Source organism: Myxocyprinus asiaticus, chromosome 10 (genome assembly GCF_019703515.2).
Source record: "Myxocyprinus asiaticus isolate MX2 ecotype Aquarium Trade chromosome 10, UBuf_Myxa_2, whole genome shotgun sequence".
Taxonomy (NCBI): domain Eukaryota; kingdom Metazoa; phylum Chordata; class Actinopteri; order Cypriniformes; family Catostomidae; genus Myxocyprinus; species Myxocyprinus asiaticus.
Window position 1 is genome coordinate 29676177 of NC_059353.1, and position 18563 is coordinate 29694739.

Below are 18563 nucleotides of genomic sequence, written 5' to 3' on the forward strand. Positions count from 1 at the left end.
TGTCTTTTCTGTTCAGTTATTGTTATTAAGAGACTGTAAATGTGGATGCTCAGTAAAAATACCTTTTCATTTAAATAAGCACTCACATGTCTTTATTTCTGTATTTACAGCATTATTTGATTCATAGAAAAATAGTGCAGTTTTCTATGTACATATTATTCTTGGGAATAAAAAGGTCAACACGTGCACAGACAGACGAGGCAATTAACCTTGCGCTCTAAATTGTAAGATCCCTGAAAGTAGAGGAGCTGCTTCAAATAACAAAAATTCCGCAACAGAGAACAACAGTTAGCAAGTAGGATCACTTGCCCACTAAACAGCTCGGGATGCACGTTTCAAGACATTTTTTATGCCAGAATTGTGCCTGTGGGTGGGGTCAGCTGGTTCCAGTTCCCATTGGATGACTTCCATGCACATTCAGGTCAGGCCCCCCAAGTTCTTTCAGCTGAGCCTTAGTTGAATCCGAATTTGAAATTAAAAGGTCCAGAACCAAAAGGGTTAAATCCATGGAAGTTCTCCCAGCCCCCGTGGAAGTGGTGGTGATGTCCTCCACCCTGCTGACTCTCTGGATCCATAGGGTCCTCGCCCTGGTCAAACTTACTCCTCATTTCTGCAGAGGCACAAGATACACATCATTGCATCAAAGCTCTGAATAAGAAACAATGTCTCAGTAACTAACCAACGATAAAATAAAATTAAAAAAGTGTATGACATGACCCTTTTTTTTTTTTTTGAATATTAACACATTCCAAGGCCTTGACCCAATATCAAAGTTACCACAGAACCATGACAGAGTAAACAAAGCTTTCCTGGTTTAACACTAGATATAGCACTAGAATTTATTAAAATGAGACTTCAGTTTATACCTGGGTCAGTTAGAACTTCTTTGGCTTGAGCAATGTCTATGAATTTCTTTTCTGCCTTTTTCTTTTCCTCTGGATCCTGGAAATTGTCTGGATGCCACTGCTGTGCCAACTTCCTGTATGCCTTTATGATCTCCTTCTTTTGGGCAGTCCTGCAACCACATCAACCACATCATTAATACGAGTGTTTACTTAAGCCTCGGTATTGATGAACACTTTGCTGATGAAAAGTTTATTATAGTAGAATTGATTTATTGGTAACACTTTACAATAAGGTTCCATTTGTTAACATGAACTAACGATGAAAAATATATTATTTTTCAAAGGAATAATTCACCCAAAAATTAAAATTCTCTGATCATTTACTCACTTTCATGCCACCCCAGATGCATATGACTTAATTTCTTCTGCTGAACACAAAGACTTTTAGAAGAATATCTCAACTCTGTAGGTCTATACAATACAAGTGAATTGTGGCCAGAACTTTGAAGCTCCAAAAATCACATAAAGGCAGCATAAAAGTAATCAATATGACTCCAGTGGTTTAATATATGTCTGAAGTGATGCAATCATTTTGGGAGAGAAACAGATCAATATTTCAATCCCTTTTTACTATGAATCTCCACTTTCACTTTCAGAATGTGAAAGTGGAGATTTATTGTAAAAAGGACTTGAATATTGTTTCTCACCCACGCCTATCATATTGCTTCTGAAGATTTGGATTTAACTACTTTAGTCATATGTATTACTTTTATGCTGCATTTATATGATTTGGGAGCTTGAAAGGTCTGGTCACTGTTCACTTGCATTGTATGGACCTACAGAGCTGAACTATTCTTTTTTTTTTCCTCCCCTATTCGGAATGCCCAATTCCCAGTGCGCTCTAAATCCTCATAGTGGTGTAGTGACTCGCCTCAATCCAGGTGGCGGAGGACCAATCTCAGTTGCCTCAGCATCTGAGACCGTCAATCCGCGCATCTTATCACATGACTTGTTGAGTGCGTTACCGCAGCATCCACACACAATTCACCACGCGCCCCACCAAGAGCGAACCACATTATAGTGTCCATGAGGAGGTTACCCCATGTGACTCTATCCTCCCTAGCAACCGGGCCAATTTGGTTGCTTAGGAGACCTGGCTGGAGTCACTCAGCACGTCCTGGATTCAAACTCGCGACTCCAGGTGTGGTAGTCAGCATCTTTACTCGCTGAGCTACCCAGGCCACGAGCTGATCTATTCTTCAAAAAATCTTCATTTGTGTTCTGCAGAAAAAAGTAGTACACATCTGGGAAGGCATGAGGGTGAGCAAATGATGAGAGAATTGTAATTTTTGGGTGAACTCTCTCTTTAATTTTGGTTCATTTTAATTTTAACATATAGTAATACATTTTTAAAAACCCAAAGTTGGTTATGTTAACATTAGTTAATGCACTATGAACTAACATTAACCAACAATGAACAATAGTATTTTTTATTAACTAACATTAACAAAGTATAATAAATCCTGTAAAAAAAAAAAAAATACATTGTTCATTGTCAGTTTATGATAATTTATGCATTAACTAATGTTAACAAATGGAAACTTATTGTAAAGTGTTACCGATTTACTTAGTAGTATTTATTATCTAACCTCTTAACACCCAAAATCTTATAATAATCTCTCTTCTGGGACTGTTTAAGAAGGCGCTGTGCTCGCTCCAGTCCCTCCTTGATCTGCCGGTCATTCTCACTATGTTCTTTTGCACTCTCAAAGTCCTTGATGGCTGCCAAGAGAACACAATTCTGTTATCCCATCTGATCATTTAAAGAGCAATCCTTAAGAAACAGCATGGGGCCAGTTTCTTGATATGTTATATTCCGAAGTATAAAAGTAATTCTGTAGATATACACCAAGCATAAAAATAAAACAACTAAAATTTAAAAAGGCTCAATGGGCTGCATCTGAATGTGTATGGGCATGTTGTAAAGACAAGTTTTCAAAAACTACCATTATATTAACATACTCAATACATAACATAACAATATACTGGTCATAACTGACAATATAGACTGGTTGTTTTTGAGTAAAGACAATGACTTCTAAACAATTCCCTCAATTTTCAAGATGGTTCTACCATCAGTATGTTCAAGCTAAAATGGAATACAACTAGAATGTTCATAAATGTGCTAACTTTATTGGAAAGCAGTCATTATAAAGTTTTGTCCACCTGAAAAACTTTAAACTGTGTAAACAATTATAAATGTCAGTAATTTATGTAATAGTCAACTGAAGCATTCAACTATAGTGGATTCACACATACCTTCTTCATATTGCTGATCCTGGAGGAAGGCCTCTGCTCTGTCTTTTAAAGCATTCACATTCTGAGCATCTGAGTTCAGAACTTCACTGCATACTGAGATTGCTTTGGCAGTTTGCTGGTCCTGTGGAATAAGATCAAAACATTTTCCCTCCATTACAATGCAGTGTATGCTTTGGTAGACAGTGACACCTGGTGGTCAGGGAGTTCAGTCTTACCTTAGACAGACAGTGGCATATGCGCTCTTTGGCATCAAGTGTGAACTGAGGAACATTTGGTTCAGTCTTCATAACAGACTCGTATTTACTAACTGCATCACTGTATCTGTGGATTTGCAATCATAACAATCATTAACATTGTTCATTAATGCCAGTACTTTCGCTTTCACAAATTCAAATTTAGCTTTCACTTTCTTTAGCATTTTAACTTTCTCTTCTTTTACTCCAGATATTGAATATAGGACCATTATTGTAATAACGTAACCTGACATATACTCTTAACTAGGGATGCACTGATATGAAAATTTTTGGCCCTTACGATACCAATTTTAACAAAAAAAAAACGATTTGCTGATACTGGTATTATGCCACTTGCCTTACTTTGTCATCAGATCACTGTTTTGCTCAGGAGTTAACAAATAAAACAAATAATTTCTATTGAACATGGATTGGATCATACTGAACACATGACAGGCCAAATTTTTAAAGAGAGCCACAATGAAAGATAAATAGAAGATAAAAAAATATTGAAAAATAACTACACATCTAAACATGACTAATGATGTGAAAAAATATTATTGTAATTTTTAAAACATTGTTACACTTCTGTTTTGCAGTTCAAAACAACAGAACTCACATTTGACATGTTTGTACTGTATATAGTAGAACATCACAAATGTATTTTATGCATATGTTGGGCAATTCCACAGAAATGTCAACCACATCATGGAAAAATAAAAAGTTACCAAAGGAACAAAAGCTAATTTAAGTTCTATTGTGGTATAATGGATAATACCAAACACACCGCTAGAGGGCGCCACTTGCTTACACAGCGCTGACTGAACCACTGAATTCAGTCCATTTTTAAACTTCCGAGGTTTAATAATCGCACAAGACCATATTGCAATTTCAGTCTTAATCAATCGTGTAGCCTTAATGGATACCATATCAATATCTAAGTCAAAGTTTCCGGGTTTCAAAGAGTTTTGGGTGGATTTTCCTCATTAATGTGAGAGCAAGAATGATTAAAAATGAAATATCACAATAGCCAACCCTTCTACATTCTGTGGCTATAATTATTTCTGGATTGTGTATTTGAATTAACAGAGCTTTTACAAAGTGTGTTGATAATTCATTATAAATGAACCATCATTATCTCATGCCAAGAAACTATTTGCCAGTGGTTTAAATTTGGTCAATAACTGGCTGATAAATAACGGTGGGCGATACATCGGTGCATCCCTACTCATAACATGCTGTTAGCTTGTAACTGAAAGGTTGTAGATTCAAATGTAAATAGTTCACATATAAACTATCATCGTGTCCTTGATCAAGAATGTGCACCTCATGTTACTCTAGAAGATCTGAAATTGTAATAAGAAAAGCATCTGCAAAATGACAAATCATCATGACAAGTCGATTAGGACAATATTATACATATTGTATATTTGCCCGCTGTACCAACATCTACGTTTGTGAAAGGCAAGTCACATAAATGTATTGGGACATACTTCTCTTGCTGGATCAGTTCCTCAGCAGCCTGGATCTGCTTGTTGAGCTTCTTAACTTGCTTGTAGTGGCTGAAGCACTGCTTATGATCAGGGTCCAGCTTCAGACACTCCCTCACCTCACTGCAGACAAAAACAAAACCAGAACAAGAGGCTGGTTAGTTCTTACACTGATCTAGATCTAGCTGAGTTTTGAAGACAGTGTCCAAATTTAGGGTAAGTTAGGGATAGTATACTACTATACTACTCATACTATTTTTGCAATTTTTCTGTATGCATTTGAAACCTGGATGACTTACTACATCTACCCTAACCCTAACCCTTACCTACACTAAGCCCTTCACCCTAACCCTACCAGCCAGAGCACAGATTAATCGGTGCCGATAGTTGATTTTTGGAACTATCAGTTATCAGCAAAAATCTATGCCAACAGTTGTTTTTTTATTATTATTATTCTGCCGTTTCCTCTGTTGCCAGTGCTAGAGGATTCTACAGTAACAACGGCTTGGATCTACAATATAACAGCGGCCTCTTGAAGTGAAATAAAAACCATCACTGACACCTCGTGGGGATGTGCTGTATCTAAATCTTCTAACTTTATGCAAGGGCATGCAAAGAAAAATTTGACTATATGGAAATGTTGAAATTTTGGAAATGTCAGCACATAGCCTACATTGTATCTCCAATTTCATATCTTGTGAATAATAATAAATCTTATTCCTTATTAAACCTCATGTGGTGAAATACATATATACACATAAAAATAAAACCCTTCATCTGGTAATTGTACTGTATAGGCAATAAAAAGGTTAATTTCATTAACACTTAATATAAAAGCATTGTAACGAGCCAAGTCTCTGTCTTTTCAAAATAAGAGTCCCTGAGGCCTGTACCATGAAGCCGGTTTCGGTGGCTAGCCAGGTAAGTTTTAGTTTAGTTTGCCTCAACCCCAGCTACCATGAAATCACTCTGCTTTGTCTCTTAAAGCACACTTTACAAATAAAATCTTAGAAATCCACAAAATCAACTCTTCACGATAAATTATTTATTTGAGAATCTAAATGTAGATTTTCAGCAGACAGTGTGTTGTATTTTATTTAAAATGTAATTGCTTTTCATTTACCGTCTTTAGCCATAGCAAAAGCTATCTCTGAAAATATAAACATACTATATTAGGCAATCTATAAAACAGCCAGTAAGATGAATGTGGCAGGGCGGAGGGCGGGGCCGGGTCGTGATTCTACACATCCGGCCCCTAATCAGGCTGATTAGCCCGAGAGGGATAAAGGCCGACTGGAGATGGCAGTGCGACAGAGAGAGAGAGAGAGTGTTACGGACAGCTGTCCGACACCTGTGTGTGTCTGTGCTTTTGTTTTAGTTAATCATAAGCCAGTTCTCGCCTCCTCCTTTCCATTGAACTGTGTTACACGGGTGCCGAAATCCGGGAAGGAGGAGGGATGCGCCGTAGTAGAGACCTCGCCACTACCATCCACCCCAATGGAGCAGCCGCGGCCATCCGCCGGGGGACAAAGGAGCCCGGCCGCCTGAAAGTGGAGGAACGGCCACCGACCGCGAGGGGAGGAGGGGCTCCTTACCGACCGCCTGGAGTGGTCAGGGCCGCTGCCAGGGGCGGAGGAGACCCCTACCAGCCGCTGAAACGTGGCGGGGTCTGAGACCGCCGACTGTGAGCGGGGAGGGGCTCCTCGCCGACCACCTGGGGCGGGAGAACCGCTGCCAGGGGCAGGGGAGACCCCTTCCGTCCACCGAAAACGCGGCAGGGCATTCCGTCCGCCAGGAGCTGGAGGACTGCCTCCGATCCGCCCGGGGAAGCGTGGCTGTCGTCCACCAAAGGGTGGAGGAGTGGCCGAGGACCAGGCTATGGTGTATCGGAGAACCAGCAAGTAAATTTTTTACCTCTCTCTCTCCCGCTGCCGCTCCGTGTTGGCCTTTTCCCTCTCTTTTTAAATGTTTTTGTTAATCTGGCACGATCGCCGTTACGGCGTGTAGGTGCCACATTTTTTTTTTGTTTCCCTGCCCTTGTCCCCTCCCCTGATCCAGGTAGATGGGGATGACCTGCCGGCAGACGGGGGAAGGGGGGGGGGTGGTTGTGTACGTCATGCCGGGGGCTCCCCGGCCTGAGAGAATGGGGGAGGAATGTGGCAGGGCGGAGGGTGGGGTCGGGACATGATTCTACACACCCGGCCCCTAATCAGGCTGATTAGCCCGAGAGGGATAAAGGCCGACTGGAAACGGCAGTAGGACAGAGAGTGAGAGTTACGGACAGCTGTCCGACACCTGTGTGTGTTTGTGCTTTTGTTTTAGTTAATATAAATAATATTTAATGATTATCAAGCCGGTTCTCGCCTCCTCCATTCCATTGAACTGTGTTACAATGGATTAATATGATACCTGCAAAAAATTATCGTTTTTAAAATATTAAAAGCTCAAGATTGCTATGGAAAGGGGTGAATGCCAACCAAACCCCTTCTTTCTTTCATGGACTCAAGATGAACATTCAGTATTTTACTTGAAGTTATAATAATATAAGCAATATAAGCAGTGCACAAAATACATCTTTTATAAAAAGAACAAATACATCTTATTATTGCATACCATTTTTTTTGCATACAGTATTCCAAGTGCTCACTTTTTAATTAATCAATAGTAGCCTTTTTTATGCTTTTTATTTTTTATTTTTACTAAAGACAAATAATAGAGAAATAATAAAAACATGTTATTTTGAATAACCATTCACAACATATTCTATAAATAACATGTTTAATTCATTCATTTACATGTTATATTTTGTTTCAAATAAAGTGGAAAGAAAGTTATCACCTCCTTTTTTTTTTTTAAATATTAAATGAGATAGGACATCATACCTCGTATTTGAACTTATTTTGTTCAAAAATCAAGAATCTGAAGGAAACATCTACGTAAATTAATTTATAATATTTTTAAGCAAATCCCATTTATGTTCACATTCCAGACTTTTATTATTAATTTTAAATGTTATTTTCTCCATTTGGTATATTTCCAAAATCGTTTCTCTCCATCTTTGAAATTGTGGGGGTTCTGGTTTAAGCCAATTTTTTTAAATCTGTTTCAAAGCTGCTATTCTGAATACCCTAAATATATTTTGTTCAGTTTTATTTCTTAAGGACAGTGGCATTTTACCCAAAATAAGGTTTTCAGGATGTATTTTTATTGTGCAGTCAAATATTAAATTAACCTGTCGAATCGCTTCATTCCACTAAGTTGTCAATTTAGAGAACTCATATAGAATTTGACTGTAATGAGCATTTTTTCTCCACAATTTCTCCCCTTTTACCATGCTATTGTATTTACTTTGAATAACAGGTGTTATACAAAATTTCCAAGCATATTCCCTCCAAACACTGTACGGAATGTATTACATGATATTTCTTCCCAGTCTTGCTTACTAATTTTTATTTTTAATTCATCCTCCCACCCACATATAATTTATTCAGAGTGTCCTGTATATCTCTTTCAAGTGCGCTCTTTAACATTTCTAACATTTTTATTGGATTAGTTGTATTGTATGTATCAATTATATAATTTATTAATGGATGCATTTCCTTTTTTATTTCTTTTACTTCAACTTATGTTAATAAATATCTTCTTACCTGTAAATAATAATAATAATAATAAAGTGAATTTGGAAGCTCATATTTTTTGATAGGTTTGAAAAGGTATCCATCCATTCCTTTATCAGTGAACATTTGGTGATATATTTCAGACCTCTATCTGCCCAAAACTTAAATGTATCATCTAATCTATTTGGCATGAAATCAGGATCTTTTTAGCAATTACTTGTAAATTAATATCTTTCTTAATTTTACTATTTTTCTTCTAAACTTCTAAAAGTACTATTAATACAAATATTATCTATTGATTTAAATGTGTTGCTTTGTCTGGGTAGGAACAGGGATATACTAATAGGATCCACCATTTGATACATTCCCATCTTCCTCCATTTCACATTAGATTCTTCATTCATCTAAATCAATTGGTTAGGTTGAATTTGTGCAGCTTTATAATAATTTATTACATTTGGGAATTCTAGTCCCCCAAGCCTTTTTGACAACTTAAGAATTTTAAGACTTTTTAAGGTTTCCTATTATCCCATATATATTTACAAAGTAGCTTATTCCATTGTCTAAAAACACTTTATATATACACTAACTGGTAGATTTTGAAAAAGGAAAAACTTATAAAAGGAAAAGCCTATATTTATTTGTAATAGTTTTGAATGATAAAGTTTTCAATTCAAATAAATATAAAAGATTTTATATTTTAAATAAATTTAAGCTTTTAAAATGAATAAGCCTGTGTGTCCTTCTTGTGGGCCTATATGAATTCACTTAGCATTGATATGCCAGCTGTTTTTTATATATATTTTTTTTATCACATTAAGAATTTGTTTGCAGCAATCCTCTTGAGCTCTTGTAGCAGCCACTGTTTCTTCTTGTTTTGTAAATGTCTTTAATTGCTTCATAATTTTACAGTTTTCCCTTGTACTGTGTAAATCATGTTTTAAGTCGTCATGATTTCATGCTGAACTCTTGAGCAGTGTAAATGCATGTAATTTTTTTATATTTTTAAAACAATGTCTTAAATTAATTAAAATTCTTATTTTCATAATCATCAGCTTTCAGCAGAGAGGTAAATCCCGCTGAGTCTCTCGCAAGAAGTGAATCGCGTTCTCTCACACGAATGGTTGTGTGCCGCAAACGTCACTCATTCATGTGCATGAGTGCGTAATCTAATCTTAAAGTCAGGATCACTGATATATACTGTATATAGAACTGGATTGCTCATGACCAGTGGCGGGCCGTGTATTTACAGTCTAGGCATTCAGTGTGATTCATGCCATTAAGAAAACACAGTTTCACAATGAATAAGGCACCCTATGCCTTTGGGCATCATACATTATGTTGCAGCTAACTAGTTGTAAAATCCGACTTTCCAAGTTGAATGGAACACAGCACTACTTTTCAAAACTTGAGCCTAATTTACACTTAGAAAACTCCTGATGTTGCTTTAACAATGCAAAAAGCAGTTACCAATTTACTTGAAGTGAAAATCAGTCCTGTTTAATAAATTAAGCAATCACACGGTCATGCAGAACGTCTCCTGTTTTTAAATCCATAAAGATCTCTTTCTCAATGGCAATACCAGCAGTGATGAAAGCCGACTCGTCAGCAAGATCTCGCGCTCTTCGCTTTCAAATTACGTACATCAATTAAAGCATGATTGCGTCACTCAAGGCCAGCTAGAAGGCCTCAACTGGGACATATACTAAAGATCACACCCACCAAGAACAAATAAATCAATCTGATTGGCTGATGAATCTGACAATCTGACTTTAGTTGCCCATTCATTTGAACTGTTGAGGGATTATGAAGAAATTCTGAAAGCCTGAGGAGGTGGATCTCAGACTCACATGCTGCTTTGGGCATGCGATTTGTGAAACAGTAAGTTGTCACACTTTGCTTGTAAGCATCAAAGAATAAATTCTGTCTGGATAAACTTTTCGTTTTTCTCTATTTGATTGTAGATTAATTAAGAGTGGAAAGTGATTAAAAATACATGAACAGGTAATTGAGAATGAAAGGATGAAAAAAATGTATTTTTTGGCATGTTAGGCCAGCAGAGAAGGCTTTGCTGGCCCTAAGAATTCGCCACTGCTCGTGACGTTATATCAGTGAAGCCACTGCGCTGCCATATTGCTATGCCCAAACATTTCAGTGTCCCTATTGACTTAACAGGAAATCATCTCATTTCAGCGAGTAAACATCAGTCATTCAATCACTGATTTTATATCTGAAATCTGCATGTACATCCCTACAATGCAAACATCCTACACATGTAATTATTTATTTATTTAAAGACCAGAATTTTTCCTGTTTCTTGAAAGCCCGAGCGAGTTATGTATATCTACTGTATATCAAACAGTATCCACCACTAACAAACTTCATCAGCGAACAAATCAGCTGAATGTAAACAACTTCACTGAAACTGAGGTAAGATATAAACAGACATTTTCAGACTTATTTATTGTGATCATCAAAGTGTTTGTTCAGAGTTACAGTTGAAGTCAGACATTTACACTTAGGTTGAAGTCATTAAAACTCATTTTTTAACCACTCCACAGACTTTATATTAGCAAACTATAGTTTTGGCAAGTCGTTTAGTACATCTACTTTGTGCATGACACAAGTAATTTTTCCAACAATTGTTTACAGACAGATTGTTTAACTTTTAATTGACATATTACAATTCTAGTGGGTCAGAAGTTTACATACACTAAGTTAACTGTGCCTTTAAGCAGCTTGGAAAATTCAAGAAAATGATGTCATTTAGGCAATTAGCTTCTGATAGGCTAATTGGCCATTTGGAGGTGTACCTGTGGATGTATTTTAAGGCCTACCTTCAAACTCAGTGCCTCTTTGCTTGACAGCATGGGAAAATAAAAAGAAATCAGCCAAGACCTCAGAAAACAAATTGTGGACCTCCACAAGTCTGGTTCATCCTTGGGAGCAATTTCCAAATGCCTGCAGGTACCACGTTCATCTGTACAAACAATAGTATGCAAGTATAAACACCATGGGACCACGCAGCCATCATACTGCTCAGGAAGGAGATGCATTATGTCTCCTAGAGATGAATGTAGTTTGGTGTGAAAAGTGCAAATCAATCCCAGAACAACAGCAAAGGACCTTGTGAAGATGCTGAAGGAAACAGGTAGACAAGTATCTATATCCACAGTAAAACGAGTCCTATATCCACATGAACCTGAAAGGTTGCTCAGCAAGGAAGAAGCCACTGCTCCAAAACCACCATAAAAAAGCCAGACTATAGTTTGCAAGTGCACATGGGGACAAAGATCTTACTTTTTGGAGAAATGTCCTCTTGTCTAATGAAACAAAAATTGAACTGTTTGGCCATAATGACCATCGTTTTGTTTGGAGGAAAAAGGGTGAGGCTTGTAAGCCGAAGAACACCATCCCAACCGTGAAGCATAGGGGTGGCAGCATTATGTTGTGGGGGTGTTTTGCTGCAGGAGGAACTGGTGCACTTCACAAAATAGATGGCATCATGAGGAAGAAAAATTATGTGAATATATTGAAGCAACATCTCAATACATCAGCCAGGAAGTTAAAGCTCGGTCGCAAATGGGTCTTCCAAATGGACAATAACCCCAAGCATACCTCCAAATTTGTGTCCGACAGAAAATTTGTGGGCAGAACTGAAAAAGCGTGTGCGAGCAAGGAGTCCTACAAACCTGAATCAGTTACACCAGTTCTGTCTGGAGGAATGGGCCAAAATTCCAGGAACTTACTGTGAGAAGCTTGTGGAAGGCTACCCAAAATGTTTGATCCAAGTTAAACAATTTAAAGGCAATGCTACCAAATACTAACAAAGTGTATGTAAACTTCTTACCCACTGGGAATGTGATGAAATAAATAAAAGCTGAACTAAATAATTTTCTCTACTATTATCCGAAATTTCACATTCTTAAAATAAAAGTAGTGATCTTAACTGACCTAAGACCGGCAAAGTTTGTATGTAAACTTCTGACTTCAACTGTACTTGTTTTATGTTTTTATCAAAAAGTGACGTTTTCCTTGCGGTCATTTGAATAAGAGTGTGCGCTCTTTCCCTCACGCGCAGCGCCTCAGGGAGACCCACAAAGCAAAGTTGGTTAAAATTAAACTGATACACAAGATTTAAATGGCAAACAAACATGTATTTATGACATGTATCCATGTGTGACTACAGAGAGCACATCACTATGAAAACAGGAAAATCCCAGGCATTTAAGGCGATTTAGAAAGTCCCATTCGGGGATTAAGGACATGTTGTCACTCTAAACAACCAGATATTACAGCTTTTCCTACTTACATTGCAAATTGTGGACAGTTTTCCCGCTTCCTCTGGTGATTGTTGTGCTGTACTGATAGACTGAACACCAAGGCAGATGAATGCTCTGACATCGCAATCGGTGTATATCTTCTCCCTCGTAACGAACATTATCCATAACAAGCTAATTAAACATGATTGTCAATAGAGGGCAAAATGCAACTATCGTATCCACAGGTCGGACACGGTGAAACAGGGGTGTTTTCACCTGTCAGTAATTAACGCTCTATGAGAGTTTGGGCATACTATGATGGCCGCTCGAACACTTCCGGTGGCTTCACCTCCTGCTGGCAGTTTAACGTTGCATCAGCAATCCAGTTACATATATATATATATATATATATCAGTGGTCAGGATCGAAGCCTGAGTTGACAGAGAAAGTTGATGAGCTGCATCATGGTACCAATTAAGCCTGATTGGATTGATTTGAATTTGTCAACCTGAAACCAATCCTGAAACCCTGAGTTAATTCAGCGGCCTTCATGGTACAGGCCTCAGGTGTGTTTCGAGCTTGTTTATAGTTAAATGTCCCATGTTATGCATCAAATCTTTTTTTTTTTCTGGTTATTATTTGGATTTTGGTTGAACAAAAAAAATGCATGTGGGATTTTATTCGTTTGGACTCTTGTAGCCTGTATGACTACATTTACATGGACACCAGAAAGCAGGTTATTGCAAGAAAGTGGCGTATTGCGATAAAGCAGCCTTCCGGTTTACATGCACTGTATAAGTGGTGTACGCTTTACCCCTGAATACTTGTGTCGCTGCTTTTTCCTGAGCAACATAATTTCCCACGCGACACTTGTGTAAATAACAAACATGGCATCCGAGGATGATCTCACTATTTTATTCTCTGTTGCTTCACTTTATTTCTAGATATTCCAGAGTTGTTGCTGTGTTTGTTTCCTTACCTTTCTATCACAACCTGCAGCGGAATTGTGCTTCAATAGTGGGGTTTCCCTTTACATAAAACTCTGGAATTCCGTCAATGTATGAGCGCATATACGCAAACGTGAGGGACAGTCAATATTTTACAGTGGTGTTTATAAATGGGTATAGTTTATAGTGTATGTGCTTTTCCCACTGTACTCCCAGAAATGTTTTGTTGACTTGTTGTTGGGCTCCATCCTATGAAGTCTGTACTCCGGACTGTTCCACGCACAAGTGCACTCCTCAAAAACCTGTTAGTACGCCGCTTATGTGTTTATATGGCCACATAAGCAACTTTCTCTGGGAGAAACCTAGGTGTGTTAAACCACTTTCTCGCATATAAACGTGGTCTATGTCTGTGCCAGTCATAGTAATAAAAGAATAAGAAACTTAAACCTTAAAGGAATATTCCTGGTACAATACAAGTTAATGTTATGTTGATTACCACAAAAAATTATTTTGATTCGTCCCTCTTTTCTTTAAAAAAAGCAAAAATCTGGGTTACATTTACACTTACATTGGAGGTGAATGGGGGCCAATCCACAAACATTAAAATACTTTTAAAATTATAGCCACAAGATGTAAACAACATGCGTGTTAACATGATTTTAGTATGATAAAATCGCTTACTATTCTTTTCTGTGTACAGTTATAGCAAATTTTAAAACTTTGTTGCCATGACGATGTAATGTCAACAAACCCTAAAATGACTGTAAAAATTATGATTTAAACAACTTTACAGCTCAAATAATACATGAGTTTTAACAGAAGAATTAATGTAAGTGCTTTTATAAAATTATAAGCTTCACATTTCTGCCTGTCACATTTAAACCCTCCAAAAATTGGCCCAATTAATTTCCATTGCAAGTGCCTCACTGTAACCTCAATTTTTGCTCTTTTATTTATTTATTTTTTTAAGAAAAGGAGGGACGAGTCAAAATAATTTTCTATGGTTATCAACATTGTGCCAAACATGCTTTCAATTGAGCTTATCTTGTAATATTCCTTAATCGTTAACGGCAAAATCCACTATCGGTCAACCTCTATAATGTATTCCACAATGCAATAAACTACGCTCGACCTTCCATTTCTAGTGTGATCAAAGAACCAGAAGTTATACTATTTTATTAAAAATGCAAAATAACCATATTTATTTCCAGGATGAAAACTGCAGGCCATGTGAAAACTATGTAGCATACTACTTCTGTTTAAAACATTTATCTCTGAGTACTGTTTCACATAAAAAAAATTTAAACGTAGTAGACAATATACTGTATATGCCGCACAGTATGCAATAAACAGTACTGCATTTCAAACATAGCATTAGTATTCTTTAGCACTTCAAGACTCCATCCAGACTTAATGCATTAATGACCATATCTTAAATCTTACTTGAGGGACATCTCATGGTCTCCCAGGTTGTAATAGATGGTGCTTAGCTTGTAGAAAGCCTGAGTGTTGTCGCTTTTTAGTTTTGAAGCAGCTTTGAGGTCACTGATGGCTTTGCCCATATCACCTAACTGAATGAAACACTCAGCCCGCATCTCTCTGGAGTCCACATCCCACACACATGTCTAAGAAGATGACAAGCAAATAAAAGTGACTTGATAACAGTAATCCATGTTAGTATTGTAAACAATCCTTCATTATTGGCAATTAAGATTTGCATTGCTTTTAACTGCTTGTGATCTAGTTTCAATAAGGCAAACTAACATGACAAAACCTCTCATAGAGCACAAACAATCCTTTGTGTATGCACAAAGACAAAAAAAAAAAAAAAAGTGTTTGTGCTGCTAAAGGGAGGAACTTAATCCAGGTAAACTCACTTCAATGATGATGTCAAGGTGTGATGCGGCTGAGCTGTAGTCTTTGCGGTTGAAATCATTCTGAGCCTGAGCCACCAGTCTCTGAATTTCATCAGATTTCTTCAGCTGGCTCTTTGCCTCCTGCTCTTCCCTGTTGCTTGGGTTTGATTTGAGCTGGATTAGAGAGAGAATTTTTTTTTTTTTAAATATTAAAGATGAACTCTTGTTTATATTGTTTTTCAACTGTATCGTCCTTAAGAAAACAGATATCTAAGTGTATATAAAACTAATTAAACTATATAAATATATTTTTACCATAATTCTAAATTGCCACGAATTTCAACTGTCAGAATAGAATAGAACAGTCCTGTGTGCTCATTTAAAGTGTGCAGGTGAAATTAAGCGTTTGGGGTATCAGACTGGGAATATGAGGCACTGATTGACTCAACTGAGAATTCTCCGAAGAGGGAATACGTAGACATTTGAGTGTTTTTTATTAGAGCTGGGGCACTTCAGGAAGACTTATAAATTTTCAGGAGAAAATAAATATGGCATTTCCTCATAAGTGCCATAATTTAAATGCTAATATGTGATTTAGAAAGCACTGTATTAATTGTTAAAGCTGTCTGTGCTTTTACAGACCTGCTCCAGATTTTGAAAATATTAATAAGAAGTTGTTTTAGAAAATATAAGGCAATGATATCCAAATATCACTCACCACTTTTTTGAAATCACTTTCTGCTTCATCAAGTTTGCCGTGTTTTAGCAGTAGACTGCCTCTCTGAAGCCTCGCCTTTGGATTAAGAAGGAACAGGTTTTGATCTTATTCAGTTTTAACACATCAGTGTCAAGTGATTCTGTGAGGAGCAGAACTCACCGATGTGAAGTCTGGTTTAAGTTCGATGACTTTGCTAAGGTCTGGTAGTGCAGATTTTGATTTTCCCATGGCTAGGAACACAGTTGCTCTTCTATAGTAAGCCATGTAATTTTGAGGGTCTCCATCTGATTATGTAAAAAAATAAAAAAACATATGGATAAATCTAGAAAAACAGTATATCAATGCATGCATGCAACATTCCCCACTACAAACAATATCACATTTAGGATGTCATGTATAAAAGCTTTGTTGTACCACATAGATTTGGATGATCCAAACTCACCAACAGCAGCATGGAAGTGGGACAGAGCATCAGCCAGCTGTCCTGCGGCCAGAAGCTTCTTCCCCATCTCCAGATGATTTTCAACACCACCATCCTTCCCAGCATTAACTCCTGAAAATCATTGCATGAAAAACAAATTGAGTTTGACATCTGGAATGGATAACCTCCTATAAAATGTATCTAGCGTAAACAAGTGTAGTTAGTAATATAGGCTAATATGCCTCCATCATTACATTCATTCAAAGTACACTAGAGTACATTCCAGTCAAGTACATTAGAGTCATGTTTAGTACACTACACTGCACTGCAGTACAGTAGATTATGGTACACTAGAGTACACTAGTGTAGAGTAAGAAGGGTACAGTATGCCTCCATCATTCAAAGTACACTATAGTACCACAGTATACTACACTACAGAGAGTATACGAGAGTAAACTAGAAAAGAGTATACCAGAGTTGAACACACTAAACACTAAACTCCATTTATTCCACTCCAGTGGTATTTCTGTGTTCCAGCAGCAGAAATAAAGGGATAGATCACCTTAGAAACAGATATTTAAGCCATTTTTAGACTATAAATCTCCGTTTTCACTTTCATTTTCACATTCTTCTTCTTTTGTTTTTGGCGATTCACATTCGTCATATATATTGCCACCTACTGGCAGGGAGGAGCATTTATAGTAAAAAAGGACTTAAATATTGATCTTTTTCACCCACAATTATATCACTTCTGACCATACGGATTTAACCACTGGAGTCGTGTAGATTATTTTATGCTGTCTTTATATGCATTTTGGAGCTTCAAAGTTCTGGTCACCATTCAATTGCATTATATGGACCTACAGAGCTGAGACATTTTTCTAAAAATATTCGTTCTGCTGAAGAAAGAAAGTCATACACATATGGGATGGCATGAAAGTGAGTAAATGATGAGAGAATTTTCATTTTTGGGTGAACTATTGCTTTAAACGTAATATACAATATACAGTACACAACACAGAATAACACCACAATAACTAAATAAAGAGTTTCAGGTTTAAGGCATGCCTTACTGGTAAACTGGAACTTGACAGATGTGTCATCTCAGTGTTTCCATGTGTCATTCCAAAGTTTTATTCCTCACTGCCCTTTCTACAATCACTTTATCAAAATATTTTACATGATGACGAACTTGCAGTTTCTAAGTAAAGTAAAACCCTCATTAAAAGGTTTCGTTTAATTAACCAGCGTTAGCACTGACCACTTACCTTCAAATCGAAGATCAATCAGAACCAGTAAATAAGGAACGTAGTTTAGTAATTTTTGCGCCACTGGGATTATAGCAACCATGTTTTCTTTTCCTTTACTCCGTCAAATCCTTTATATATTGTATAAACTTCTGAAAGACACGGTGTGCATTCGCATAGCTGTCACGCCAGCAGACATCGTGCCTATTGGTCGTGGGTTCCTCTGATTGGCTGATATTTCTTCAAACCCCGCCCATCGTGCCGTGTTCAACTGAAGGCCAGCCACGGCATCATTATTTTGATTCTGTCTGCGCATGCGAAGCAGTGAGTAAGCACTCTGAATCAGAGATGAATGTAATGGAGTAAAATCATTTACATTTATTGGTTTGCGTGTAATAAGTCTGATAGGGCTTCCATTCAGAAAGGAGTCTACCTCAAAAATTACATGTTTGAAAGAGTGTATTTATTTCCGTGTGTTTTCACCGACGTCCTAGATATAGACGAGAGTTTAATGCCAGAATACAACAAGCAAACTACATTAGAAGTTTACATTTAAGTTCATAACTTAGAGACACACATAACAAGGACTATTTTATCATCTGTAACTG

General features: G+C 37.3%; 1 protein-coding gene across 1 annotated transcript; it reads right to left on the reverse strand.

Moving 5' to 3' along the window:
• Nucleotides 1-75: 75 nt before the first annotated feature.
• LOC127447125 (dnaJ homolog subfamily C member 3-like) lies at nt 76-18167 on the reverse strand. Its single transcript, XM_051708734.1, has 12 exons — nt 17977-18167; nt 16730-16840; nt 16447-16571; nt 16288-16362; nt 15591-15743; nt 15157-15338; nt 4891-5010; nt 3380-3485; nt 3165-3285; nt 2495-2627; nt 867-1015; nt 76-610 (listed from the first exon to the last, which is right to left on the reverse strand). The coding sequence occupies exons 1-12, from the start codon at nt 18056-18058 to the stop codon at nt 453-455; spliced, it is 1515 nt and encodes a 504-aa protein (XP_051564694.1). The 5' UTR covers nt 18059-18167; the 3' UTR covers nt 76-452.
• Nucleotides 18168-18563: the final 396 nt, after the last annotated feature.